The sequence below is a fragment of the Gobius niger genome, assembly GCF_951799975.1.
Source record: "Gobius niger genome assembly, chromosome: 1".
Lineage (NCBI taxonomy): Eukaryota > Metazoa > Chordata > Actinopteri > Gobiiformes > Gobiidae > Gobius > Gobius niger.
This window is the reverse complement of record NC_136852.1, coordinates 56,513,942-56,536,910: the sequence shown is the minus strand read 5'-3', so window position 1 is coordinate 56,536,910 and position 22,969 is coordinate 56,513,942. Positions and strand designations below refer to the sequence as shown.

At 42.2% G+C, this 22,969-nt stretch overlaps 1 protein-coding gene across 1 annotated transcript in view; it reads right to left on the bottom strand.

Annotated features, from left to right (window-relative positions):
- The window catches only part of adgrv1 (adhesion G protein-coupled receptor V1), a 79,742-nt gene that overhangs the window by 36,327 nt on the left and 20,446 nt on the right, over positions 1–22,969 (bottom strand). The window contains exons 17-73 of the mRNA XM_079582678.1: positions 22,825–22,948; positions 22,387–22,647; positions 21,473–21,599; positions 21,162–21,385; positions 20,359–21,081; positions 19,895–20,268; positions 19,249–19,428; positions 18,953–19,133; positions 18,668–18,861; positions 18,462–18,588; positions 18,144–18,224; positions 17,598–17,737; positions 17,152–17,517; positions 16,826–17,069; positions 16,284–16,499; positions 15,870–16,085; positions 15,548–15,792; positions 15,292–15,473; positions 14,716–15,214; positions 13,228–13,537; positions 12,950–13,159; positions 12,738–12,868; positions 12,567–12,666; positions 12,318–12,497; positions 12,071–12,234; positions 11,865–11,952; positions 10,960–11,038; positions 10,750–10,888; positions 10,524–10,665; positions 10,181–10,446; positions 9,937–10,112; positions 9,735–9,859; positions 9,465–9,649; positions 9,252–9,398; positions 9,091–9,171; positions 8,737–9,001; positions 7,032–7,145; positions 6,651–6,873; positions 6,369–6,573; positions 6,148–6,294; positions 5,811–6,063; positions 5,461–5,663; positions 5,213–5,389; positions 4,634–4,816; positions 4,377–4,556; positions 4,124–4,288; positions 3,884–4,004; positions 3,367–3,490; positions 3,148–3,286; positions 2,887–3,072; positions 2,578–2,813; positions 2,338–2,486; positions 1,773–1,971; positions 1,475–1,694; positions 599–838; positions 374–523; positions 72–292 (exon numbers count right to left, since the gene is read on the bottom strand). Coding sequence (XP_079438804.1) covers positions 72–292; positions 374–523; positions 599–838; positions 1,475–1,694; positions 1,773–1,971; positions 2,338–2,486; positions 2,578–2,813; positions 2,887–3,072; positions 3,148–3,286; positions 3,367–3,490; positions 3,884–4,004; positions 4,124–4,288; positions 4,377–4,556; positions 4,634–4,816; positions 5,213–5,389; positions 5,461–5,663; positions 5,811–6,063; positions 6,148–6,294; positions 6,369–6,573; positions 6,651–6,873; positions 7,032–7,145; positions 8,737–9,001; positions 9,091–9,171; positions 9,252–9,398; positions 9,465–9,649; positions 9,735–9,859; positions 9,937–10,112; positions 10,181–10,446; positions 10,524–10,665; positions 10,750–10,888; positions 10,960–11,038; positions 11,865–11,952; positions 12,071–12,234; positions 12,318–12,497; positions 12,567–12,666; positions 12,738–12,868; positions 12,950–13,159; positions 13,228–13,537; positions 14,716–15,214; positions 15,292–15,473; positions 15,548–15,792; positions 15,870–16,085; positions 16,284–16,499; positions 16,826–17,069; positions 17,152–17,517; positions 17,598–17,737; positions 18,144–18,224; positions 18,462–18,588; positions 18,668–18,861; positions 18,953–19,133; positions 19,249–19,428; positions 19,895–20,268; positions 20,359–21,081; positions 21,162–21,385; positions 21,473–21,599; positions 22,387–22,647; positions 22,825–22,948 — 11,327 coding nt within the window. The remainder of the gene's footprint in view (positions 1–71; positions 293–373; positions 524–598; positions 839–1,474; positions 1,695–1,772; positions 1,972–2,337; positions 2,487–2,577; positions 2,814–2,886; positions 3,073–3,147; positions 3,287–3,366; positions 3,491–3,883; positions 4,005–4,123; positions 4,289–4,376; positions 4,557–4,633; positions 4,817–5,212; positions 5,390–5,460; positions 5,664–5,810; positions 6,064–6,147; positions 6,295–6,368; positions 6,574–6,650; positions 6,874–7,031; positions 7,146–8,736; positions 9,002–9,090; positions 9,172–9,251; positions 9,399–9,464; positions 9,650–9,734; positions 9,860–9,936; positions 10,113–10,180; positions 10,447–10,523; positions 10,666–10,749; positions 10,889–10,959; positions 11,039–11,864; positions 11,953–12,070; positions 12,235–12,317; positions 12,498–12,566; positions 12,667–12,737; positions 12,869–12,949; positions 13,160–13,227; positions 13,538–14,715; positions 15,215–15,291; positions 15,474–15,547; positions 15,793–15,869; positions 16,086–16,283; positions 16,500–16,825; positions 17,070–17,151; positions 17,518–17,597; positions 17,738–18,143; positions 18,225–18,461; positions 18,589–18,667; positions 18,862–18,952; positions 19,134–19,248; positions 19,429–19,894; positions 20,269–20,358; positions 21,082–21,161; positions 21,386–21,472; positions 21,600–22,386; positions 22,648–22,824; positions 22,949–22,969) is intronic.

Here is a 22,969-nt window from a genome sequence, read left to right as displayed (position 1 = left end):
TAGCAAAAGATATTGACAAAACATCAGTGTAAAAATTAAGATGAAATGAATGCACAAAGTATCGTGACAACCTTATGCGAGCGTTGGTAAAGTATGGGTTAGCATCCAGCGTAGCGCCACCTTCCACACTGGTGAGTTGGACAGTGTATAGTTCCTCCAGCTCAGGCACCGAATCCGGCAACAGGCTGAGGACGATGTCTGTGTCCCTTTGGCCTTCGACAATAATCACTGAACCAGCTAGAGCTAAGAAGTCGCCTGATGTGTCAGAATCACTTTTGATCTGCCAGTGAACCTATGTAAAACAATGAGAGTGAATACAAGTGAATACCAAGTAATGTTTTCTCATTTGCATTGAATAAAGCTGTTGTCCTACTGTTATATTCCCCATGACCCCTTCTCTTCGTGTGACGATCAGGGTAATATTGGCCGGGCCTTCTTCTTCTGTGGATTCATTGTAAACACGTTCTCTTAAGGCATCCTCCGTGAACTGAACAATACCATTTGGGTCTCCAAATTTCTCAATCTGTGTAGCATCAAAACAATTTACTTTCAGCTTTTTCTTGCATTTACAATATCGCTATTAAAAGCGCGAAAATACCTTTAACTGTATAGCTCCCGCTTGAGAGTCGACGTCCATCTCTCCAGACACAATCACAAGCTCCACCACAAAGATCTCTTCCACTTCCACCTCTCCATGGGGAAGGATACGTAGCGCTATTGTGTATGTGCTTTCCTCGCCGTCTCTGAATGAGAAAGTCCCATTTACGGGTTCTTTGATATCTGTGTTGATGGGAGGAAGGAGCTTGTCACTGTTTGGGCCTCGAATCATCCAAGCAACCTGTTCGATAAAAAAATAAAAATAATCATCACCATGAAAGCTTTGTAGTGTTGGCACACAGTGGGTTCAAGAGTGTGGCAGTGTAATACAAGAACAATGAATAAAAATGTGACTTTAACCCCCTTAACAAGCACATTTTCTCCAGTTCGGCTTCACCCAAATCTAAAAGCCTCTCGACTGGAGCTCACAGGCCAGTGTCACACCTCACTTGAGAGAAAAGACCTACAAAACTGATAGTAACTTTTTTTTAAATGTTTTTTTACAGGGTTTTTGTCATGTTGTGGTTGCATTTCGTCACCTCTTTGTTGCTTTTTCTTGTAGATTTTTTGTTGCTTTTTCATCACTCTTTAGTCGTGTTTTAGTCACTTTTTCATTGGTTTATGGTTGCTTTTCCAGCACATTTTTGTCACATTTTGGAAGTGTTTTTGCTGTGTTCTCATCTTTTTTAATCGCTTTTTTGACAATTTTTTTTTTTTGCTGCCTTTTTGTCCTGTTTTTGTCACTTTCATCTCATTCTTGTCACTTTTTTGGTACTTTTTTGGTTGCTTTTTTGCCTTTTATTTGCCCTTAAATTCGGGTAAAACCAAACTGGAGAAAATGTGCTAGGTTAAGGTGGGGGTTAAGAGGTTAACACACCGTAGCATTTCCAACAAAACCTCCTGCTCTCTCTAGAACGAGGTTTATTCTCATCGTGGAGTTCGGGTTGGCGAAAGTTATGATGCTCTCATTGACGAAGCGAACCACGCCGCTCGGGGAGTCACTCTTCGCAATGGTGATGCTTGCGACATGTTGCGGACCCAAAACAGCTCCACCTGCGGCACTCAGCAGCACAACTTCAAACACTTCCGCAGGTTCACTGAAAATGTGATATAAGATAGGATCAGTTTAAAGTTGTTAATGCCTTTTGTGATGTATGTATTGTAATTAGTCTCACCTGTCCAGATCATCTACAATAGTGACATTTATGTAGCTGGTGTTTTGTCCTTCCATAAAGCTTAGTGAGCCGTTATGTAAGATGTAGTCGTTCATTGCGGTGGCACTCAGCCCTCTGGAAACATACTGAGCTGAAACCACTCCATACGTGCCCACCTTCCTCAAAACAGGGATAAGAAGAAAGCCAACATCCTCCTCGACTGAAATGTAACAATCAAGCCATTAGTGGACGATAATGGTTAAATAGACCCTTTAATTGTTTATTAACATTCCGGGCTTAGCTGGAGGCGGGAAGCTAGCTGTTGTCATAGTAACGATAAACAAAATGTCTAACTGTTGTTGGAAATATCAGATAAACCTTATTTTATCGTCACAAATGTCATTCCTCTTGTTCTTGCACTTTAAGCCACAACAGGACCACATATTTTAGTTGTAGTTTTACACTTACAATCAGCAGTTTTAGTTTAATCTTATTTCTCTTGATCACTTCCTGCCTCCAGCTGATGTTACTGATGAGATAAGCAGCGAAAGGGTCTATGGTTACATTTATTTATTATTCCTCTAACCAGTGACGTTGATGTAGCCTGGGCTGAACTCCAAGACTCCCTCAGCATTGTCATTTGTTAATATGGTGACAGAGAGTGAGGCCACGTCCCCAATCTCAGGAGGCTGGTCAAGCTGCAGGCCGAATTCTCCAAGAGTGTAATCCACCCCGCTGTCCACAAGGGGGCGGCATGTGGTTGATTAAAGTATGACTGAGTCTCCACAGGCAACGGGTTACACAGGTTGCTCTAAGTGATTTTTACCTCATGTTGACCAGCTCCACTTTAGTGATGTTGAGAAGGAACGTTTCAGGGCCCTCTGGCAGGTCGTCGTCACTGATACGAACAGTAATTTGCTGTGAGATTTCACCCGGGCTGAACAGTACTCGGGCTGAGGCTGGAGGAAAGTCCAGTCCGCTGACAGCTGTGCCACTCGAGGTCTCGTAGCTCAACCACACCCTGCCAAGAGCTCCTAAAGCCCGAATCACTGTCACATTGACCTGATGAATGTTACACAGAGTGAAAACATAAGTCTGTGCGGTAACTCATGCAATTCATTTTAGTGAAACGTACCATTCCCTCCTCTTCAGATGCCGTGACCTGACGCTGAATGAACGTGAATCTGCCATACGGGTGATCACTGGCTGCCATTGTAATGCTCGCTTCCCTCGCTATCGGACTTATCTCAAGTCCTGGGGTCCCCGGTGTCAGTGTAAGTTTGTATTCTCGATGCTCCTCAGGGATATCGTCATCTACCGCCTGATAAAATTGACCAGAGTGTGTTACATAGTCAGTCGGATGAGGGAGATAATGTTGTTTTCAAGGAGGAATTACTTTTAAATGGATAGTGGCTATGGACTCTCCATCTTTAAAAGTCACAGTGCCAGAGAGCATCTCAAACTCAGAGGGGACTGATGGGGTGATGTTCCAGTGCACCAAAGCTTCCCCGAATGCAGGAGAACCTCGCACAAGACTGATGGATGACAACAGTAATGTAAGAGCGCGTGGAAATGTATAAAATATAGCTTGAGCTGGGATTAAAGCTTCACTAACCCAATAGCAGCACTCCCATTGTATAGTCCTTGTGGCTCTCCAATAAGTACGTTCCTGGAGGATTCGGCTACTCCAACAATCCCCAGGGCTGCTTTGTCGGCATTTATGCTGATTGTTGCAATGCCTGGAAAGAAACACAAATTAGTGATGAGGCAAATTTAATGTATTGCCCATGACACAGAAAGATGTAGCAAAATATAAGCCCGAGGCAGTATAAAAATCCTAAAATCAAAACTAAGACCTACAGAAGTGATTGTTTTTTGTCACATTGTTGCTGTGTTTTTGTCACATTTTGGAACGTTTTTTTCATGTTTTTGTCGCTTGCTTTAACATCACTTTTTTTCTTTGCTTTTTAATGCGTTTTCGTCACTTTTTATAGTGTTTTCATCCTCGTTTTTGTTGCTGTTTTGACGCTTTTTTTCAAGACTCTTTTAGATTTGGGTAAAGCCAAACGAGAAAGTGTACTCGGTTCAGGTGAGGGTTAAAAGGTTAACAAAATGAAACATAAACAAACCACCTTTTAATGGGTCAATGACGACGTCACTGTCCACAGAAAACAGCTGTACCCTAAAGTGCTCCTCTCCTTCTGGGACACTGTCCGCAAGGGCTCGAATTACAACTGTCTTTCTCGACTCAATCTGAAAATATTCCAGAGCAGTATAAGCTGATAAATAATGTATGAAAATGATGAAAAACAGCAGTGTATTGCAAACATATCACACAATGTATTATTATAGGTTTTTTACTCATTTATTACCTCAGTAAATTTGATGGTCCCATTTAGAGGCGCAAGGTCTTCAATTGCTCCTGGGTCAAGCTGCCACCTCAGTGTCACTGCCCCAAGACCCTCAGAGGTGCGTAACACGACTAGAGAGGCCACAGCCGCTGGGTCACCCACAAACTCCGGCTCACTGATGGAAACCTTTAAGAGGACCATTCAAGAACAGCATATTACAAGGAAATCTGATCATCTACCTCACTGTTGTTGCTACGTTGACTGAAAAACCAACCTCCAAAACAAGGAATCCAAAACGTCCAAATCGTGAGTCATTGGGAGGTATTGTTACAACTACAGATGTGAAATCTCCAAGTCGTGCACCCCCGATCACATGCAGCAGAGTCACCCTGAAGGTCTCGGACGGCTCCACTTCATCATCGTCCTCAATAGTGATGGAAATGTCTGCTTTACTCTTTAACAAAACAAAAAATGTTAGGTTAGAAGTCATTTTACAACCTACATTTGTTTGGCATCTGTTCTGTCTCGTACCTGGCCATCTAGAAATGTGATGTTGCCAGACATAGGACTGAAATCGTTGTTTTGAGCTGTAATTGGCTGTGCTTCCCAGTATGCGACTATTCTTCCGACTGTGCCGGCGAGTCTCATAACTGAGAGGTGGACGACATTATCAGGTGGTGGCAACTCATGAGCCAACTTTCCGCCTGGGATTTCCTGCGAATTTATTGACAGAATAAACATACAAAAAACATGCATTATTCTGTAATTGTTGGCTGCATGATATGAGAAAAAAATAACTGACTTGAATAGACTTGAATTGAAGGTTACTAACTATGTTACTAACTAAACATTTTCATTTCCAATACATTTCAAAAAAAAAAAAAAAAGCAATTGATTAAATTAGTAATTTGTTTTTTGTGTGTGTCAAAATTAAACTTAAAAATACTACATTGGGATCAAAATAAGTCTGTAATGGAACTATGTCATAACTAAAACTGAACGTCTGCAGATTTTCTCCATGCTTTTTGACCTCAGTGATATTGTGGCTTCTTGTGATATGTATATTGCATCACCTAATACAGCAATAACAATACATTTTGCACTACTGACCTCTGTAAGATTAAACTGCACAATCCCTCGAGGGTCATCATTCTCCAGTATGGTGATTTCTGCAACTTCAAGTCCAGGCCTTTTCACGCTGGGCTGACCTGGACCCACAGCTCCCCTCACCAGCTCCACATGTGTGATATTTACCAAGAAACTCTCATCCAGCTCAGGTATGTCATCCTTAAAATAACAAAGTTTAGCACAAACAGTGACAATGTGGAGACATAACGTATATATAGAGTGCTCCTTACAGGTAAAATTGTAATTGTAATAATAGCAACAGCAGCACTCTCAGGTATCATAATGGTGTCAGTTTTGCTGATGTAATCCTCTCCTGCACTGGCTTGATTTGAAAGAGGTAAATGCAAGGCAGGTTTGGTTTCATAATGGACTGCAATATCACCCAGAGATCCCTGCTCCCGGACGAGGGACAGGGTCACATTGACAGAACCCCCTGTGTTCAATAAAGGAAACAAAAAAGGAAACAAAAAGATGGTTATTTGTACAAACATGCTTTCTAAAGTTTTCTTGTTCGTCTAATTGCGTTTTCATCAGTGGTTTGCTATACTATTTGTTTTGTATTTGTCTGATAAAAACTTACTCTGTGACTCATTTGTTTGTGTGAATTGGGAGTCCAGATGCCACCCGATGACCCCATACGGAGAACCATTTGGTAAGATGGTGATCACGGCTTGAGCAAGTTGCTCGTCAATGACAGCAGCATTTTTTAAGTCCTGCAGCTCCATTGTTACATCAGTGAGAGTGATAGTGACAGTCTCAGTGAGCTCTGGGATACCATCGGCAAGCACAGACAACGGGATTCTGGCTTCTGACTGGTCCTGGGCGAATGTTATCTGTATGAGGAAAACATAATAAGTATTTTTTATACATAAACATGCTCCATTTGTAGTAATGTACACACAGAACACAGAACATACCACTCCTAATTCAGGTCTGATGTCTGTCACATTGCCTTTCGCAGCCCATTGAACTGTCAGTTTGCCAAAGGTGCCTCTTTGTCTCTCCACAGTAAGGTATATTTGATAATCTTGCATCATTTCTTCAACTTCAATAGAAAGAGATTTCTAAATAACAAAAACATGCATCATATCATAGTAAATCACAGCAGAATTAGTAATAAATGTTGTTCTGTGCTCACAGGAGAAAATCCAATGACTCCATGAGCATCGTCATTGGTTGGGACAAAGACCGTGACCTGCCCACCAAACCCAATTTCCGCTCCACCCTTTGGATTTTTTAGAGTAACGAAAAAGTACTCCTCCACTTCTGGGATGTCGTCATCAATTACATTCACAGCAATCTCCAACTCGCTGACGCCTGGTGCGAAGAGCAACTCCCCAAAACTACAGATAAAACAGAACATGCGCAAAGTGTTCAAGCGTTCAGGGTTTGCTGGTTTTTCTAGTGTCACTGTTGGTACCTGGGGATGAAGTCAGAGTGGCGGGAGACAGACGTTAATTCATAAATAGTGGAGCTTTTGTCCTCTGTAGAAGCCAGGAGAGTCTTGGTGGTGTTTATGGACGGCACCAAAAGGTAAAGAAAGCTACTGGCTGGAGGCGCCCTCAGGATCATGGTGAACAGGCCAACGTCTGACCTCCAGGTATAGAGCGATGAACTATTGCTTCCAGCCAGGACGACAAAAGCTGAGACAAAAGCAATCGGTCAATCAATCAGTCATAACCTTTATTGTCCCGGGAAAAGGATATTTGGTATGCAAAAAGATCAAAAAGATTAGGAAATTAAAAGCAAAGGATATAGTAGATTCATTGAGAACCTTTAAAAGACATATAGTGATCCTTACCAGCTCCTGAAGCATCACTGAAGGCATGCACGGAGGTCAGGTCAGGGTGAGGAATAGACTGAAGATGCTTTATAGTTTGCCCTGGTTTGAACACCTCACAGGAGGGAGCAGAACCTGTGCAAAGACAGACACACACAAAGATCCATGTTCTTCGATGCCAAAATAACATGTTTATGTGAAGAAAGTACTGGTCTGTCTACCACACCCAAGTCGTACAAATTACAACCTTTGAGGTTCTGCTCTCTTCCAGGCTGAGGCCTTTCCAGTAAATCCACAAAAGTTGCCCAATGACACTTACTATTTTTAAACTCAGACTAAGCTAACTAACTAAAAATATACAAATCATTGCAAAAATGCATGTGATGTGCCCTTGAACTGTCACATATTCTCCCTTACTGCAAATTGTACTTATTACTATTATTTATAATTATTTATAGAGACTTTACGTGCATTGAGTTGCCTTGTGTACGAAATGTGCGGTATAACTAAACATGCCTTGCCTTTACTTTTTGTGGACAGCAACTCATCTTTCAATATGTGTCCTTTTTGCTGCTCACCACTCAATTTATCTGGGCTGGGCGGAACAATGGTTTAGTGGCTGGCATTCTCAATTCACAGTAAGAAGGTCCCAAGTTCGAACACATGGAGTTCTATGGAGTTTACATGTTGTGTTTGTGGGTGGGTTTCCAGTTCCCCATCAAACTAAAACATGTACAATAGGCCAAAACCAACAGCCAGGTACTCCCGACCGGGTTCGATTCCCACCAGGACGGGGCCTTTCTGTGGGCCGTTTGCATGTTCTCCCCGTGTCTGCGTAGGTTTCCTCCGGGTACTCCGGTTTCCCCTAACACTAAAAACATGTGCAATAGGTGAATCCTCCAGCCAGGTGATTCTGACCATCAGCCTGGCTCCACATCACGGAGATGGGTCCCCGGGCGCGGCACTGCCGTCGACCACTGCTCCTTACGGGTTGCCTCGAAGGATGGATTAAATGCAGAGGACAAATTTCCCTACGGGGACAATAAAGTATACAAACAAACAAACAAACAAACAAACAAACAAACAAACAAACAAACAAACCTAATATCTGGTGATGTGTGATTCACTGCCCACTGCTTGTTAAAACAGAATGAAGTAACTCATGCCCCTAGAGGCCATAAGCGCCACTGCAGGTGTTGTAGCATGTCGCGTTTTTTTACTAATTAATTGTCCGTGAGAGTAGATACTACGCTGACAGAAAAGACAAAGGAAGAGAGGGATATTGTACATCTAATTGCACAATGGAGATATTTTTTTTTCACTCAAACTTAGCTGTAAATACTGTTTAAGTGGCGCTAGCCCGCAGTTAGCTTTGCCCGTTAGCCTGTTAGCTTCTTCATGACTCTATTAGTGTGTATTGCACCTCAGACCCCCCATCATCCTATTATCACTTGTATTACCCTAAGAGGGACTACAGAAAGGACTTATTAAGGTAAACAAGTTACTGAGCAAACAAGTTATTTAATTCTTCTTTAAGGGATGCCCCATTGGAATTGAGGAACACATCTCTATATGGGGGCAATAAAATGTAAATTACTTTGAGACCAGCACAAGGCTCAAACTGCCTTTTGACCCTTTGTGGCATAAGAATTTATCATATTATCAGTACTTAGAGCATTTGCACTTGGCCTGGACTGTATAAGGCAAGACAATAATACTAAAATACCTGTTATCATAACCAGGAGGAGGGTGCCATTGGTTCTTGTGTTGACCTGCTCCACCTGAGCGCCTCTGCCTGTCACTGGCAGCCGCTGTGGGTCCTGAAACCTGCCATTGGTCCATTTCATGATGAAGCAGCTGTCAGTCTCACTGTCAGTGCACACAAGGAGGTGCAGCTCACCGGCCTCTGTGAATGTGGTAACACTGACAATGCCTTGCTCAAAGTCCAGAGTCTGGGAGAGAGCTATGGTACTTCCAGTCCAAACAAAGATCTGGAAAAAGAGATAGACCAATGATGCAAAAGGCAAGTAAACATTAGTAAAAGGTAATACTGTATATATATCATAGGGCTAAATGTTACCTGACTTGATGCTATCACATAGTTTCTGCCATCAACAGAAAGGTGTTTGACATCAGATGTTTCTATCCCAACAGTTTGCTCCTGAGAAATACATTTAATACATAACACGTAAGACAAATAGATCATAGTATCAAAATTGTGTTGTGGAAAACAATACAAACCCTTGTAATATTCAGGTCTTGGTGTAGTTTAAAGATACTTAGATTGGCAGCAGGACTGAAAGGAAGGCCAGTGTGTGTGACTCCAATGTAGGTGGAGCCATTGTGTGCAAAACCAACACAGGAGTTTGGATTCTGAATCCTAACAGACTGGATCGATAAAATGGGACAGTAAGAAGACAAATAAATGAAAAGAAAACTGATGTTGGTTCATACCATGACAGGCACAAAAACACCCTGCCACTGGTAAAGTGTGGCCAATGTGTGTGATGATCCAAAGACAGGCCTTTTGTCCAGTCTCATTAGCAGAGGAGATGAAAAGTCACTGGGAATTAAGCACCAAGCTGCAGTTGAGCTGTCTTCAAAACTCTGATAAACACCAATTATTGAGAGTGGGCCCCCTATGTTTGTAAGAAAAACATGTACAATATAAACATTGAATTGCTTTGGGTCGCCAAGATGTAAAGCAAGAAGATGTGAATTTACCCGAAGCTATAGCAGTGGCAGATTTTGCTTCCCATTCCACACTGACGGCGGACTCGAGGCCATTACTGCGAGACACAGTGAGAAACACAGTTCTGCTTTCTTCAGCCACTACTTCCGTCCTTGTTCTGATCAGAAAGCAATTATTTTCTTAGCAGATATTTACACATTTTCTTTCTGGAAATGTAATGGCAACCCAGCACACCTGTTAAGAGTTGGCCCAATTCTAAATAAACCCGATGGTGCAAGGTTCTCTAAAATGGTGATCGATATTTCAAGCTGTTCTCCAAGTCTGGCACCTCCAGTTGGATTTAACAAAATCACTGTGAAGGTTTCGTTTGCTTCAGGCTCCGCATCCAAAACTGCTCGAACCTCCAGGGTCTAACACAAGAGAATATTTAGTAGTAAAGGCAACAATAATACAGAATTAAGTAGCCAGCGTGTCCCACCTTAAACCTCACTCCTTCTTCCAGCACAACAACCCCCTGTGCAGGGCTCACGTCGCTGTCCGCCAGGCTGCCGTTTGCATTAGTGATGGAAAACTGAACAGTCACAGTACCATATACACCTTCCTCTGGGTTACGCACAACATAGAAAGAGGCCAAACTCTCACCCGGCCCAGACGCAGCAGTGGGCTCTTTTAAAATAAAGTGCTCACTGGTGTTGAAAGAAATAACACCATGCCCATCGTCACTGGCCTGGATATTCACAGTGGCTGTAAGAAAAAGGTATATTGTTTTGGACACATAATAATTCTTATTCTTACCAATATCTATGAACCAGTTTGTGTACCTGTTGTATTGGTGCCCAACACCATTTCTTGGGACGGTTGAGACAATATCAGTTGAAATCGCTCAGCTTTCTCTGGAAGAGCATCATCATTGATCTGTACTTCTACAAATTTCAGTCTTTCCCCATCCACAAAGTACAGAGTCTGTAGGTGAAGTAAAAGTTAAAGGACATATAATTTGTTAAAATGTTCTGCTCTACACTATCAGAAAGTTGAATATGCCCTTACCGTTTCACTGATGTTGTAATCCAACCCAAGTTGAGCCTCTAAATTCTGTGCATTAATAACGAGTGAGACGTTTCCATAAGTGCCTTTGTTCCTGTACGCCACTAAAGTCATGGAGCCTATTGTTTCATCAACTTCATACCTAAAAAAATACACGTATAAAATCAAAGGTGATCACAGCCAATATAAAGATGCAAAAGCAAGAATTCTTACATTGTATTAGTCCACTCAATGACACCTCTAATGCCATCATTAGCTGTAATGATGATCTCAGCCACCAAACCAGCAACATCTATAAAGCACACGCACAAAAACAATTTCATTTAACAAATCTAAGTGTTTGAAATATGTCCTCTGCAGTGGACGTTTCTGCCAGATGATTTCTGATCTGACAGAAATTTCCTCTGTGTACTATGACTACAATTATATCTTTAGGCAGCAAGCCTACAACTGACATCTAGAGACCTAAAGAAAGAAGCGGAAAATCAGCATTTGTTATGCTGCAATTAAGCAAAGTAATCGCGCCAAAAAGGATCTCAAAGTGAGCTGGGAGTTTAAGGCAAGTCTTTATGTTGGACTGATTTATGACCTCCTCAGAGTCTACTGTTCTCTCCGTGGCTGAGGCTCTGGGAGGCCAGCTACGGGTTTAGCTTGGCTTACTCTCTTTATACCACACAGTGCTACTCCACTACCCCTCGCTTCCTCAATCATGGAAAGCATCAATCTGGCCATCCAAGCCGCATAATGACTGTTACCAAAAGAGGGCTGTGTGTTTACCGAGTGTCTCCAGGCAGTATGCCCATAGTGTTCTCGGAGGCTCCAGGACCTATTCTGTCAACTCATCACTTTCTAAAATTACTCATTCATAAAGTGAACTGCTCGAATTATGCAAGAACAGTAGCTAACTCCATAAACGTACAAGGCACAGCTATGTCTCAGAAGCTGCAGGTTAGCGATTACAGCAAAGCTTAAGAGCAAATATATTGGTATTACCTGATAATGTGCAATATACAATCTCTAGCCAAGAACATGTTTATGAGAAATAATAAATTATTCATATAGCACGATATACATATAACAGAGCACAATTGTTTATTTAAATCAAAGTAATGCCTTACCAAGTTGAGGATCTGTGGCAAGTGTTGTCATAAGCACGGCTGAAGTTATGTTCACCAGGAAAAACTCTTGTATTTCAGGAACATCATCCTGAAAAAAAAAAAAACATATTTGGATGAACATGCATTTGCAATTATTGCTTTTTATTTTATTGCTCTGATTGTGAAACTCTTGCAGCCTGCTACATGTGTACCACTTAAATACGTACATCCAGTAGAGTAACAGGAATGGCCACTGAAGTCTGCCCATCCTGAAGGATGACAAAACCACTTGCACCAATGAAATCTTCTCCGGGTTCAGCGAGATTACCCTGAACACGGGACAGATTCTGCAGTGATCCACGTATGATCTCATAAGAAATATTCACAGCTCCTGGACAAAACATTAAAAATCTGTTGAAGAGACTAAGATGCATGAAACGATGACACAAGCTGTTTTTTTAAACGTTCACAAACCTGATGCACCGAATTCTCTGTTGACGTAGATGTTCAGAATCTGTTCACGCTCCTCTGTGGTCACCAAACGGGACGATGGCGCAATGGTCAACATCCCAAAAGGTTCGTCACTTGTGTCCACAGTAATAACACACTCAGTGCCCTCTTCATCCAACGCAGCATGGCCTGTCACCCCGACGCCTTTTCACAAGAAACAAAAGAAGGTTTTGATTGTGCCTCACTGATTACAAAAGTATAAAAGTGTTTTACCAAAAGTTTGAATGCCCGACAATAAAACTCGGTATTCGTCTTTGTTCTCTGGAGCAGCATCATCAAGAAGGTCCAACACTATTGTGTTGTTCAGTTGTCCCTGATAGTACAACCACAAATGCACGACAATGTCATATTCACTCAATAAACGCGGAATCTAAAACCAATTACCTCGGTGAAGAAAAGCGTTCCCAAGGCCTGTATGAATGTTCTATGCACTCTAGGTCCAGTTACAGTCCACGTCACTGTCACATTTCCAAAACCTGGAGCTGTCCTTTCCACCAACAAGGACAGAGTCTGGCCTAGAAGATAAATATGGATGTCAGGATTGTTTACTGTTGATAACATGCAGAATTTTACGCACATAGAATTAAAACACTGACCTTCTCTCGCAACAACAGAGCGTGAACCCGGGTGAAAGCCAATGACTCCAGCTGCATTGTCATTGGCTGATATTACAATGCTTACAGAGTCAGAGCTGGGAAGGATCCGACTTCCTCCCTTCGCGTTGACAAGGCCAATCATGATGTCTTCACTGTCTTCTGGTTCATCGTCATCCTTTATTTGAATAACGACTGTTTTCTTCAAATCGCCTGTAAACATATTAACACAAAATATCATCAAAGGTATTTTCTACAACATCATATTCTCACAAACCTACCATCAAATAAAAGGGTGCCTCCAGTCCCAGTGAAGTCGACGTCTGGTGTGGCTCGTCCTCCAGTTATTCTCCACTCAACACTGACAGCGCCCAAGTTTCCTCCACGCCGCTCTATGATCAGTGGTACCTGAATCAAAGACTCTTCTCTCACCTCCAGAAAGCGTCCCTCATCAGAGGCATCGGGGCTCAGGATGTACATGACAAATACACCAAAAGCATCACCATTCATCCCGATGACCACTTCGGCTTTGTCAGGCTGACCAATGGTAGGCACGTTATTTTGCGCCACAGTCAAATTCACCAACTGAACCTGCAGAAGGAAAAATATATACATAAAATATATACATAAAATAAAGACTCTATGCCATTCGTGAATTTGTTACACAGATAATTTTTTGGAGTCTCAAAGTCTTCTAAATTGGAAAATTGCACAAGATCACATTATATTTTTTTTTAGAAATCAGCAAGAAACAGCTCTAGGGCCCGATCTTGTGTGTCAAAACGCAGACTATAGCGCAACATTTTGGGCTACTCCAGACTTAAAGCATTTAAGGGGGAAGTACTGGGGTGGAGCAACGCTTTGTCCTCCAACCAGATTGACTACAGGCTGGGAGGGGGAAGGGTTGTGGGGGAGTGGGGGTGAACATGTGCATTTGTTTTGTTTGCGTTTATGGCCAAGCGAGGCTGTAGCTCTTTCTCTCTCTCTCAAGAAACATTGTTTAGCACACGATGGGGTTAAAAAGGTTTTTAGTTTGAGAGCCTATCATGCTTAAGGAAGGACACAAGGCAGCGCGATGTAAACGAGGAAATGAATGTCAGTGGTGTTCCCATCAGAGCGAAGGTGTTCGCCAAAGGCCTGCGACCGAGTGCGCCAGACACAATCTGGCCCATGATGTCTCATTGTGTACTGAGTTTTACATGTTGAATGAAGGCAAAACAACTTTAAATGGTTAAATGGCTTAAACCAATTTTTTTCATAACTTACTTTTGCATCCCAAATCTTCACATGGATAAGTTTAAAAGAATGTTTCACAACTTTCAGGGAGCAATACTCTCACGGTACTGTAAACCTGTTTTTCCCAACCTGGGGGGGCGGGCCTCCCAGTGCTTTGCCTGGTCAGAGGGTCAGGCCATGAGTGATATTATTTGAGCAAATAATATGGTTAAAAATCCCAAAATATGAATGAGAAAAGACCACAGGCACATTAACACTCCAATTTTAGTTCATTTGATTGAAATAAATACTTGTGGCCACTGTACTACACCATGCGCAAGAAAAAAGGTTGGGAACCACTGCTGTAAACAACAACTAGCCTGCTCATTGATGATCGATAAAAATGCTTTAGAAACAGATTCACAACACAAAAGTTTTTTCCCCCATATATGTCTGCTTTTATAACACACAGAACAACAAAACAAAGTTTAATTCACTACTACCAAAATTAAAATTATGCAGTGTTTATATGTAGGCAATGTACAGTAACTTACCTTTAAGATCTGAATGGAAAATCTCTCATCCATCTCAGCATCCTCATCTGTCAGTAGTGGCACTGTAAGATTGGCCACCTCTGACCCGGCCTCCATGAAAGCACTCTGAGCAGTCACAGGGGTATAGTCACTGCCCGCCTCTGCCCGGGCACTGAACAGTAGGGCTGCCGCAGTGGCATTTTTCACATAAGTGAAGAACAGAGGAGTTGGTGTTACATTTTCTAAAGCAGAAGTCACCCAGACGCAGGATGGGGAGGCCACAGCTGAAGACGCAGAGAAAGCTTGACAGGCACGCTCTCTCAGACAGGCAGCTGCACAGGCGCTTTCTGGGTCCTTTTCACCTGTTACATTCACTGTCCTTTCAGTTGTTCCGGATACAACTCCTGGCTTTGGCGCTTCAAAGTACACCAGGAGGTTTTGGCCGCTGTTTTGAGCTGAACCAACCAAGTCCGTCTCAAAAGTCCTGTATGTGATTTCCAATCGGCCAAAATTACCACCTCTGAAAGACATAAATTCGAATAAGAATGAAGACATGAATAAAATGTACAAAAATGTGGAATTGGCAGTTCACAGTACCTTCTGCGAACAGCGATGTTGGCTTTAAAAACACCCTCCAAAGGCTCTTGAACGAGGTAAACAGACTGATCAAAAAAGACTGTCCCATAAGGGTTGTCATTGGCAGGCACGATGATATCGACAGACTTGTTGGCACCAATCCTCCCTCCATTACTCGCACTGGTAAGCTCCACCTTTATGATCTAAAAATATGGATTTGATCGTTAAAATATCAAAAATATAACAGACTTTTGCATCGCTTACAGTATAGGCCTACCTCTGTTATTTCTGGTACATCATCATGTAAAACTTCCAATTTTAGGGTTTTTAGCGTGTCTCCCGGTGCAAAGCTAAGCAGTCCTGACGTGGGTTTGATGTCCCCATTTGCTTCTTTACCATTTACTGTCGCCTGCCACTGGAGAACAACAGTGCCGGTCACCCCTGCATTACGGACTATAGGTAGAGTCACTTCAGACGAGTCCGAAACTGGTTCTTCTATTGTGAGTGGGTCAGCTTGGAAGACTACAAACAAAAAGTAGAAATATTAGAATGTGTTGTTATTCATTCAAATAAACACTGTGCTCAAAACTAGTGGTTACCAAAGACACCGAAAGGATCATCAGACGGCATAATCGTGATAGTTGCTGAAGTGAGAGGACCCAGGACAGCGCCTCCAGTGGTCACATTGTTGAGCACCACTCGGAAGGTCTCCTCTATCTCAGGCTCATTATCATCAAGGACGAAGATGGGAATATATTTACTAGATTCCCCCTCTAGCAGGAGAACATCAGTCGAGGCCACAATGTAGTCATTCTCTGTAGGGAGAGTAATACAGTTAGTAAATATACACAACGTTTATTTATCCCAATCAATGATAAAGAAAAAGATAGGGTGTGTAACAATAATGTAAATGTGTCCCAAGAGAGGAGGTTAAGATGATTTTACTTGATTATACAAAAACATTTTACGTAAGCCCCACTCTAAAATCAGCCTTAGTTTGATGGAGTACTTACTAATATTGGCAGTACCATCCATTACATCGAACTTCACAGAGACACTTGCAAAAATCCCTCCAGTTCGAGTGACTTTCAGAAACGGTCCATTGAACTCCTCGGGAACAGTGACAGTAGAGGAGGACAGCTGCAGGATGGCAGAACTATCGTCGCTGGTCATAATTATGACCTGGGCAACTGTGCTTGCACTTGGTCCGAGAGACGGTGAATTTAAGACTGGAGGGAAAAATGTAATGATTTAGTAGTACTTATTAGTTGCGGTAGAAGCACCTACAGTATCTATAGAAAAAGGTGTAACGCTTTATATTAAGGGGTGCTCGCTCAGTATTAATGAGGTCATTAATAATATGCTTGTAAAGATGTTAATAAGCTGCTGCATACTATTATCAACTACCATGCTAATTGGCCATGACATATGCTTATTCATGGCCTAACCCTAACCTTAACACGTAACCCTAAGAAGATTACAAAAGCTTATTAACAACGCATTAATACTTAACAAGCACCCCTTCGATACTGAAAAAGGTTTAAAATAGATTTACCAGTCCTGTCTTGTTGTCCTTTGATGAGCTCAACACTGACCAGTTTCACAAACACTGACTCATTTCTTTCGGGAAGATTATCATCAAGTATATGTAAAGTAATATTGGCTTCCGTCTGATTGGCCAAAAACACAACGGAGCCAAAGAGGGGGACAAAGTCAAGGCCCTCGGTAGCACGGCCAGCACTTGGGGTTTTGTAAGGAGCTGGTTCAGCTTCAGTCAATGTGGCAAATGTTACTTTCACCTAGAAGCACAGAAATGTAAGTATTCAAAACTGGCAGAACATTGATATGGTCATGTTTTGCAATTAGTTCATGGGTAATTACCTCTCCCATTAATCCTTTTTGTCTTTGGATTTCAAAGTTTACAGTTGAGTCAGCTTCAGGGATCCAGATGGGCTTAGTCGCATTGGCAATCACAAAAACTCCATAAGGATCATCGCTGGCCAAAATGGTCAAAGTGGCAGCTGTCTGAAAACCCAGGCGACCATCGGAAACTTTGACCAATGAAACAGTAAAACTTCTGTCAAGTTCAGGAACTTCGTCTGGCGCAACATGAACTGTAATGTTTTCTGATGACTGGCCAACATCAAAAGAAATATTTCCAAATCTGCTGACAATCTGTTCTTCAGAGCTGGGGTCAACTTCCCAGAAAACAGTGACATTAGAGAGGTCCCCAAATGACCGGTCCACCTAACACAAAAGCACAAAATCAATCGAAATAATTTTTCAGATAAAAAGAATAGAAAGAAAACTCATCTGGTTGAACTTACTTGGAGAAAAACAGTGCTTTGTCCACCCTCAGGTTCTGTCCCGGTAATATATAGAGAACTGGGACTGAAATCAAACACTCCATGAGCATTATCTGAGGCTGCGATGGTCACAGTGAGGCGAGAGGCAACACCCAGGCTGGCTGCAAACAAAAAGTTTTCTTATTGAAACATACTTAATTTGAAATTTGAAAGAACTGGAATCTAGATAAGCTTCTGGGCTGCACATGACAAAATATTTACTTTTCCCACATCTCTCATTGTGAGAACTTCATGGGTCACGTTGCAATGCAAATGTCACACACAGTGAAATGTGAGAGAGCGCACACAGACAGACACAGTCACTAAACAAATTTAAAAAAAAACAACGACATTGTTTACAGTATAGCCTATTAAATCATACCTCTCGCTTACTACTATATATACATATACTATAAAACTATAATTTAGTATTCCTTACTCATAATGAAAACATTGTTGGTAGATTCAATCAGAGCAAAGCAAAAATGCATTGCAGAAGGAAACATGAGGCATGAGAGGGGGACTTACCATGATGGAGATGTGATGGAAGAAGAAAGTCAGAGTCACTCTCTCCACTACCACTCTCTTCACTAAGCAGAAACTGATCCACTGATGGATCACACACGGGATCACATGAGTGTCAATGCAGGGAAGGGCCACACCAGACGAGTAAGGGGGTTAAGCACAGGAGCATACAGTGGGTAGGCAGGTGCAAAGCAAGCAGCACAGCACATAAATCACAAAGCAAACACTAATCACTAAAAACACAGGGTCAAAGTCAAATACAACTCGGGATACACTAAAATACTCATTAACTACGTATACAACTGTTTCACAATTACTCACCTCCAAATGCATCAAAAAGCTCAACTCTGAACATTTTCTCAAGCTCAGGAGCTATGTTGTCTATGATGGTGATGTTAATGAACTTCAATCTTTCTCCTGGAAGAAAATCTAGGACACCATCTGAATCCTGAAAGGGCAAAGGCAAACAGTACAAAGTACTTAATATTTATGAACAAAACTATCTTGTAACATTGCAAGAACTTGACCTCATAGTCTTCAGGACTGGAGGCTGTGAAGGGGATGGTCCTGTAGCTGACCATGACTGTGCCCAACAGGCCCTGTGCTCTGGCCACTGGGAATTGAACAACTCCATCTTCCTCATTCACTGTGATGTGAGGAGGTTTTGTTGCTGGAGGGATTAAACCCTCTCCAGGTATAGTTGGTTCAAATTGCAAAAGACCTAGATAATATAAAAACAACAATGAGTATACAAGAAACAAGAACAGTGAAAGAAAAAAAAAACTACTGTAGAAACTACTGCATGTGTGTACCATAGGGGTAGTCATTTGCTACCACAGTTACTGTGTTAACAGAGTTGTAGCGATCAATGCTGGCACCACTGGTTGGAGTTGAACCTGGCTTCCTATCACCCGACAAAGCAGACACCAGGGTGATGTTAAAGGTCTCATTGAGCTCAGGGAGGTTGTCGTCAAATACCAGCAAGTTCAACACCTAAAAACAAATGTGCTTGTAACATCATACAGCATGAGGTGCAGTGGTGTGGTAAAAAGCTAAACATTTACACACAGTTTACATATTCAATTTAAGGAGAGCAAACCTACTGTACCTCTGAGCGTTGTCTTGGTGCAAAAAGCACAGCACCAGTCGCATTAACAAAATCTTGATGTGGTGGAGCACTGTTATCAAAGCTCTCCAGTTGGGTAACTGAGTAGTTTATGTAAACAAAGTCCAGAGATCCACGCATACGCTCAATCACACAGGATACGGTAGACCCCTCCTCTGTGACCTGTAGAGAATCATAGGAAAGAATTATAGTTCATTTTTAACAATTAACATAATACAAAGATGATTCTACATAGTTCCTAACGGGTATAAATATTTAGAAATCCTCTCGTTCTGATGGAATGTCATCCCCAGCTCTGCCATCTGTTGCGCTGACTCCAATGAGCAACAGGATCTCCCTATGAGTGCTGGAACTCCTTGTCCACTACTGCAGGAATGCCTTGGGTGTCAGGTCTGCAGCTTCACCAGCTGTCGCTGTACCTGAGTGGGGCTATGATAAAGGCCTGTGTATCCAATCTAACTAAAGAGTGGCAGCATGCTGCCTCTGCAGCCAGGCATGGAGGCTAATAAAATATGTAGCAGGACAGGGACTGCCTAACCACTAGGTTTACGTTACATGTGTTTCTACAAGTATGTACCGTCTATTCACTGTTCTCTGGGGAGACCTGTGGCTACACTTCTGCACTTACATTAGGGATACAGGCCCCGGTGAATCCAAAGAGCCCATTTGCAAAGTCACTTTTCATCACTCTTAATGTGGCCGTGGGTTTGGGGAGCGGCAGGCGGGCTCCTCCGTGCACGGCTATAAGCTGCAGATAAAAAACCTCTTCTCCCTCCTGCTCACTGTCATCCCTGACCTCGATCACAAAGGACTTCTGCCTCTCGTCCTGGCGGTACCGGAGGTAACCTGAGATCATCCTCAGGTCACTTTTAGCAGGCTGGTTGTGCAGCTCGTGGATATGAGAATGGTTCAATTTAGATCTGTACATGCGGACATCTTGCAGAACACCAGTGTAACGCTGCTGTCCTTCAGGATCTGAGCCAATGAACATAGAGGCAGGCCCTACATGAAACAGGGAACACATGTCAGAAAGAAATACCTTTAATGAACCAACAAAGTTACATCTGCATACAGGCTTGTGCTTTGCATTACCATCAGCGATGCCCTCTCCCTTGATGCTCTTTAACCCTCCAGGGATTGGGCTTCCATCCAGAAGAAACTCAATGATGCCATCATCCACAATAATGATCACTTGTATCCACATTTTGTCCTCTAAAAACTTCTCCACAGAGGCCTGAGCCACTTGTGTTCTGTTGGACCCTGTCACTGTGTAGTGCAGCATTACAGTTACATGAGACTCATTAGTCTGAACTTTCACTCCATAATACAGTGTACCATTCACCATTCCTTTGGATATGATGAAACCATCTGTATCCGCTTTAGGCATCAGCCAAGCAGAGAAGGTGAAGTTGCCAAGAGGAGCAGGGCTGTCTTCAGGAGAGATGATCCCATAAGCTCCTGGACGTCCAGAGAAGTACCTTGCATCTGTGCCTGAGTGGTGTCTCCGGTCAAAAGGCCTGAGGTCAACCACATCGGGGAAAGAGGCTTGAAGAAGCAGGTCGTCCATTAAAGGGAGCCCTTCAGGAAAGTGTCCAGATACAATCTCCCAGGCAACACGCACATCTCCAAAAGTCCCCTGCTGCCGGAGGATGGTAAATGAAGTGACGTCAGACATATCATCTTCTGAAAGCACATCTTCAGCTACTTCTTGGTCCAGGTTCTCCTCAGCAATAGCAAAGACACCAAATGGGTCATCATTGAGAGGTATAAGTACTGACGCATTCAGTGACATGTCTGCTAGCTGTCCACCATCGCCTAGAAACAACATGCAAGTTCATATCTGACAAATGTTACAAATTATTTAAAGACATTCACAATACAAGATCCAATCTTACCAGAGACATTGACAAGCTTGAGGATGTAAAACTTGTCCATTTCAGGGAGCATGTCTGAGATGGCTTCCAAGATGATAGGTTTGCTCTTCTCATATGAGGTGAAAGTAATAGAGCCAGAGGTGTTGGTAAACTCCTGGTGTTCCTCAATTGGAGTTACTGAGTCATTGGTGTACAACTGCCAGAACACTGTGACGTTACCAAAGACCCCCCTGGTACGGAGAACACTGGGACAGAAAGAATAGTATGGTGTGATAAAACTAGACACAACTAATCCCACTGTTGATTTAATAATAATAATAATAAAAACGTACTAGAAGCTATTTGTAGATCCCTCCTGGACAGATTTCGAGAGGGATTCCAGAGAGAAAATCCCATTGGCATCGTCGTTGGCTGTGATCACAACAGTGGCTGTGTCTGCTCCGTACACAACAGCTTCACCTGCATATAGTCAAGTTTTTCATTATTACAAGCATACATATTAACCAAATGTGAACTGACCTTGTGCTATTGTGTAATGAAGACTAGAACTAGGCCTACATTTCCAGATATTAATTCTTGAAAACTTAAAAGGACCCAAACTATACCACCCCAGCAACAAGTCAGATCATTTGCACATTTTCTAAAAGTTCACATGAATGGCATTATGTGAAACACTTTTGGATTTCATTCATGCATTGCATTATTGGTGTTTATGACATTTTGCCAAATACAACTACTCAGAATTCTTTCACACACTCTTGACAAAAGCAAACAAACAAAACAAGTTTGGCAAAAGACTTAAGTTAATTAAAATCAGTTCACTAATTTATCACTGGTATCTATTGCTATGACATTAATTCTGTTGGTGCAAAATTTCATTAAAAATAATCAATGTGCTCAACAACTTTAATTAAAAGAAGTTAAAGCAGGGTTCTTGGCAGCGTGACTGACTTCTAACATGGGATTTAATGACTGGGGCCACATTGTGTGTCTAAAGCAATTCCTTGGCAAACCCTAAATCCTGCTCCTCATCCTCACCCAATTCTATGGCATTCAGTAAACAGAGAGACCGATGGAGTGGCCCGTCTTTGTATCCTACAATGTCTGGATTCTACTATTTAAAGTGCTCGGGGCCTATTAGCTTTTAATTTGTGTATCTGAAACACAACACCAGTGCCAAGCCAAGAAGTGAAGCAAACTGCCACAGAAACATCCTAAAATGTAAAAAAATCAGACTAAACCTGACCTGTAGCATTGTGCAGGATGATGTAAAAGCGCTCATTGTCCTCCGGGATGTCGTCCTCTGTGACTGCCACTGAAATGATCTTTTCTCTTTCACCGATGTCAAATACGAGCAATGTGTCATTACTCATCAGTGTCAGGTCCTCTTGGGAGGCATCACCGTAGTCCACGATAAAAGTAACAGTGGTCACATAATCTGCTGGCCCGGCCCTGAAAACGGTGAAGTTGACCGCACCACCTTCTTCTACTCGTACAAACACTGGCTCTGAGGTGAGAAGAACAAAGGCATTTTTTGTTACTGTTCAAAAATCAACCAAATAAAGCATTCATTGAAACTACTGACATCAAAGGAGTATAGTTACATAAGTAGTAATAATTCACACAATGCAGGCCACATAGAAAGTAACACAATAACCTTTATATAATACCATATTGTGCTTACCGGTGAAATAAATAGGGTCATCATTCTTATTAATCAAAAGGTTGGCATTGAGGAAGTTACCAACTCTTGCTCCACCTGTGGCGTTAAATAGGGTTATAGTGAAATTCTCCACATCTTCTGGTACCTGAGATCAAATAAAATTACA